General features: G+C 36.3%; 1 protein-coding gene across 1 annotated transcript in view; it reads right to left on the bottom strand.

Moving 5' to 3' along the window:
* Positions 1-5557: 5557 nt before the first annotated feature.
* LOC107126966 (probable ATP-dependent DNA helicase HFM1) overlaps positions 5558-6000 on the bottom strand; it is a 117852-nt gene continuing 117409 nt past the window's right edge. Inside the window, 1 exon segment of the mRNA XM_074036510.1 lies at positions 5558-5627. Coding sequence (XP_073892611.1) covers positions 5558-5627 — 70 coding nt within the window.

Here is a 6000-nt window from a genome sequence, read left to right as displayed (position 1 = left end):
TGAATGTAAATAGGCTAAATGCCCCCATTTAAAAGACAAAGAGGCTGGGCATGGTGGCTCATGCCTGTAATCCCAGCATTTTGGGAAGCTGAGGTGGGCAGATCACTAAGGCCAGGAGTTTGAGACCAGCCTGGCCAACACAGTGAAGCCCATCTCTACTAAAAATACCAACAATTAGCTGGGCATGGTGGCACATGCCTGTAATCCCAGCTACTCAGGAGCTTGAGACACGAAAATTGCTTGAAACTGGGATGTGGAGGTTGCAGTGAGCCGAGATTGTGCCACCATACTCCAGCCAGCCTGAGTGACAGAGTGAAAATCTGTCTTAAAAAAAAAAAAAAAAAAAAAGGCAAAATGGCAAGCTAGATAAAAAAAAGCAAGACCTAATGGAGACCCATCTCACCCACAATGACACCCACAGGCTCAAAATAAAGGGATGGAGAAAAATCACCATGCAAATGGAAATAAGAAAAAAGTAGAGGTTATAACCCTAATTTCAGACAAAATAGACTTTAAACCAACAAAGATTTAAAAAGACAAAGAAGGGCATTACATAATGGTAAAGGGTTCAATTCAACAAGAAGACCTAACTGTCCTAAATATATATGCACCCAACACAGGAGCACCCAAATTCATAAAGCATGTTCTTAGAGACCTACAAAGAGACTTAGACTCCCACACAGTAACAGCTGGAAACTTCAACACTCCACTGACAATATTAGACAGAACAGTGAGGCAGAAAATTAACAAAGATATTCAGGACCTGAAGTCAACATTGGACCAAATGGATCTAATAAACCTCTACAGAACTCTCCATCCCAAAACAACAGACAATATATTCTCCTTGCCACATGGCACCTACTCTAAAACTGACCACACAATCGGACATAAAATGATCCTCAGCAAATGCAAAAGAACTGAAATCATACAAAACACACTCTTGGACCACAGTGCAATAACAATAGAAGTCAAGACTAAAACAATCACTCAAAACCATGCAATTACATGGAAATTAAACCACCTGCTCCTGAATGACTTTGGGTAAATAATGAAATTAAGGCAGAAGTCAAGAGGTTCTTTGAAACTAATGAGAACAAAGATAAAAACAGAAGAATCTCTGGGACACAGCTAAGGCTGTGGTTAAGAGGGAAATACATAGCACTAAATGCCTATATCAGTTAAGTTAGATCTCAAATTAACAACTTAACATCATAACTGAAAAAAATTAGAGAAGCAAGAGCAAAGCACAAACCATTCAAAAGATCAATGAATCTAGGAGCTGGTTATTTTAAAAAATTAGTAAGATAATCTGCTAGTAGACTAATAAAGAAAAAAGGGAGACAATTCAAATAAACACAATTAGAAATGACAAAGGGGATGTTACCACTGACCTGACAGAAACAAAAATAAGCATCAGAGGCCAGGCGCAGTGGCTCACACCTGTAATCCCAGCACTTTGGGAGGCCAAGGCGGGCAGATCACGAGGTCAGGAGATTGAGATCACCCTGGTTAACACAGTGAACCCCTGTCTCTACTAAAAATACAAAAAATTAGCTGGGTGTGTGCAGGTGCCTATAGTCCCAGCTACTCAGGAAGCTGAGGCAGGAGAATGGCATGAATTTGGGAGGCGGAGCTTGCAGTGAGCTGAAATTGCCACTGCACTCCAGCCTGGGCAACAGAGTGAGACTCCATCTCAAAAAAATAAAAAAATAAAAAAGTAAGCATCAGAAACTACTATGAACATCTCTATGCACACAAACTAGAAAACCTTGAAGAGATGGATAAATTCCTGGACACATACGCCCTCTCAAGACTGAATGAGGAAGAAATTGATTCCCTGAGCAGACCAGTAATGAACTCCAAAATTGAGTCAACAATAAAAAGCCTGCCAAGCAGCCGGGCACAGTGGCTCATGCCTATAATCCAGATACTTTGGGAGGCCGAGGCAGGCAGATCACAAGGTCAAGAGATTGAGACCATCCTGGCCAACATGGTGAAACCGCGTCTCTACTAAAAATACAAGAATTAGCTGGGCGTGGTGGCGCGCACCTGTAGTGAGCTGAGACCGCGCCACTGCACTCCAGCCTGGGCAACAAGAGCAAGACTCTGTCTCAAAAAAAAAAAAAAAAAGAAAGAAAAAAAGAAAAAAAAGCCTACCATCCAAAAAAAAAAAAAAAAAAAAAAAAAAAAAAAAACCCAGGACCACACAGACAAATTCTACCAGATGTACAAAGAAGAGCAGATATCATTCCTACTGAAACTATTCCAAAAAATCAAGGAAGAAGGACTCCCCATCAACTCATTCTATGAGGCCCATATCATCCTGATTCCAAAACCTGGAAGAGACAACAAAAAAGGAAACTTCAGGCCAATATCTTTGATGAACATTGATGCAAAAACCCTCAACAAAATACTTGCAAGCCAAATCCAGCAGCACATCAAAAAGTTAATACACTATGATCAAGTAGGCTTCCTCCCTGGATGGAAGGCTGGTTCAATATATGCAAATCAATAAATGTGATTCATCACATAAACAGAACTAAGGACAAAAACCACATAATTTTCTAAATAGATGAAGAAAAGGCTCTTGATAAAATTCAACATTCATTCATGTTAAAAAAAAAAAAACTCTCAATAAACTAGGTACTGAAGGAATATACCTCAAAATAATAAGAGCCATCTATGACAGACCCACAGCCAACATCAATGAATGGGGAAAAGCTGGAAATGTTCCCTTTGAAAACCCGTACAAGACGAGGATGCCCTCTCTCACTACTCCTGTTCAACATAGTATTGGAAGTCCTGGTCAGAGCAATCAGGCAGGAGAAAGAAATAAAGGGCATCCAAGTAGGAAGAGAGAAAGACAAACTATCCTTGTTTGCAGATGACCTGATCCTATATCTAGAAAACCCCATAGTCTTGGCCCAAAAGCCCCTTCAGCTGATAAACAACTTCAGCAAAGTTTCAGGATACAAAATCAATCTACACAAATAAGTAGCATTTTTATACACCAACAACAGCCAAGCCAAGGGCCAAATCAGGAACACAATCCCATTCACAATTGCTACAAAAAGAATAAAATACCTAGGAATACAGCTAACCAAGTAGGTTGAAGAGATCTACAAAAAGAATTACAAAACACTACTCACAGAAATCAGAAATGACACAAATAAATGGGAAAACATTCCATCCTCATGGATAAGAATAATGAACATCATTAAAATGGCCATACTGCCCAAAGCAATTTATACATTAAATGCTACTCCTATCAAACTATGAATGACATTCTTCACAGAACTAGAAAAACTATTTTAAAATTCATACGGAACCAAAAAAGAGCCCAAATAGCCAAGGCAATCCTAAGCAAAAAGAACAAAGCTGGAAGTCTCACATTATCCAACTTCAAACTGTACTCAGGGCAACAACAACCAAAACAGCATGGTATTGGTACAAAAACAGACACATAGACCAATGGAACAGAACACAGAGCCCAGAAATAAGGCTGCACACCTACAACCATCTGATCTTTGACAAAGCTGTCAAAAACAAACAATGGGGAAAGGACTCCCTTCCTATTCAATAAGTGGTGCTAGGATAACTGGTAAGCTGTATGTGGAAGACTGAACTGGACCCTTTTCATACACCATACACAAAAACCAATTCAAGATGGATTAAAGACTTAAATGTAAAATGCAAAAATATAAAAACCCTGGAACACAACCTAGGCAATACCATTTGGAATATAGGAATGGGCAAAGGTTTCATGACAATGATGCCAAAAGCAATGTCAACAAAAGGAAAAACTGACAAATGGGATCTAATTAAACTTAAGAACTTCTGCACAGCAAAAGAAATTATCAACAGAGTAAAGAAATAACCTACAGAATGGGAAAAATTGCAAACTATGCATCTGTACAAAGGTCTAATATCCAGCATCTTAAGGAACTTAGATTTACAAAGAAAAAAAAAAAAAAAAACCTCATTAAAATGTGGGCAAAGGACATGAACAAACATGTTTCAAAAGGAGACATATATGAGGCCAACAAGCATATATATATAAAAAAGCTCAATATCACTGATCATTAGAGAAATGGCAATCAAAACTACAATGAGATATCATCTCACACCAGTCAGAATGGCTGTTATTAAAAAGTTAAAACATAATAGATGCCGCAAGGTTGCAGAGAAAAGGGAACACACACACTGTTAGTGGGAGTGTAAATTAGTTCAAATATTGTGGAAAGCAGTGTGGTGATTCCTCAAAGAGCTAAAAACAGAACCACCATTTGACTCAGCAACCCCATCATAGGGTATATAGCCAAAGGAATAAAAATCATTCTACCATAAAGACACATGCACACTTACGGTCATCACAGCACTATTCACAATAACAAAGACATGGAATCCACCTAAATGCTCATCAATGGTAGACTGGATAAAGAAAATGTTTTACATATACGGCCATAATAAAGAATAAGATCATGTCTTTTGCAGGAACATGGATGGAGCTGGAAGCCTTAGTAAACTAACAAAGGAACAGAAAACCAAATATAGCATGTTCTCACTTATAAGTAGAAGCTAAATGATGAGAACTCATGGACACAAAGAAGGGATCAACAGACACTGGGGCCTACCTGAGGGTGGACAGTGGAAGGAGGGAGAGGATCAGGAAAAATAACTATTGGGTACTAGGCCTAGTACCTGGGTCATGAAATAATCTGTACAACAAATCCCCATGATACGAGTTTATCTATGTAACACTCCTGCACAGATAACACTGAATCTAAAATAAGTTTTTTAAAAAAGAAAAAAATATTTTCTAAAAATTCTTAAGTGGGCTTCAACTTCTCATGGTACCTATTAAAATTTTGATAATAAACATTGCTTAGGGTACCTATATAATACTTATCAATAAATGAATTTGAAATGTAATTCATTGGAAAAAATATAAAATCTTTTTACTACAGCAAAAGTCAACATAACAAAGTTTTAGAATTCACGACATTGAAAAACAAGCTAAATGAAAACAACAATCTATACTGACTAATATTTCATTTACTGTTGCTCAAAGTTAGACAACAGTAGGTTCAAATAGCCTTGGATTCTTAAAAATCTTTAGTAAAACAAAATACATGGGAATAATATTAGTGATTAATCCATACAGTAAGCAGATTCATTAAGTTAGTATTATTTTGCTTTCATAGAATATTTTTCTTCTTAAGAAAACATAAAAATAAAATTTTACATTGGTTCTTGTCAAAATCCAATTAATAACCAAATAATTATTTCTAAGTGCAACTTATTTCTAAGTGCAATAAGCCCTTAACTGAAGGGCTTACTGAAACAAAGCCACTGTAAAAGAGCTTTTCAAGAATTTACAATATAATAGGAAAATAAATCGGTCCATATATTTTGTTGCAAAAGGTGAACAAAGCTAATCAAATTCAGGAGAAAAAACTCTGAATAATTATGAACTACCTTTTAAAAATAAAAAGCGTGCTTTGTGATTAGGTGTCTTTATTCTTTCTCTTATTAATATAAAAAGTATTTGTTTGTTTTAGAAAATACCATCAAATATTCCCAATAAAGACTTCATTTCATCAGCTTCATCATCAGGATGATACATATTGGGAGAAAGAAGAAAAAGTAAAAATAACTATTTTTTAACACAATTTATTTTAAAATACACAATAAATAATACAATAAAATAAATGAAGATTTCTGTGAAGTAATGTATCAAATAAACTTCAGTATGCATAACTCTGTAGGAAGTCTGTTGGGGAAAATTAGACTTCATAAACTGCAAATGGTAGGAACTGTAAAGTTATTTCTTTAAACATATTGAAAAGTTATGTCATTTAATAAATATGTGAACAACCTGGTCCAAGGGAAGTGGTGTTTACAACTAATTGATCACAACTAGTTACAAATTTCTTTGTTTCTTCTGCACTCCCACTGCTTCACTTGACTAGTCTTAAACAAATAAAAACAAAACACTGT

This window comes from Macaca fascicularis, chromosome 1 (assembly GCF_037993035.2).
Source record: "Macaca fascicularis isolate 582-1 chromosome 1, T2T-MFA8v1.1".
NCBI lineage: Eukaryota > Metazoa > Chordata > Mammalia > Primates > Cercopithecidae > Macaca > Macaca fascicularis.
Note: the sequence above shows the minus strand (reverse complement) of the source record. Positions and strands in the feature narration are given on the sequence as shown.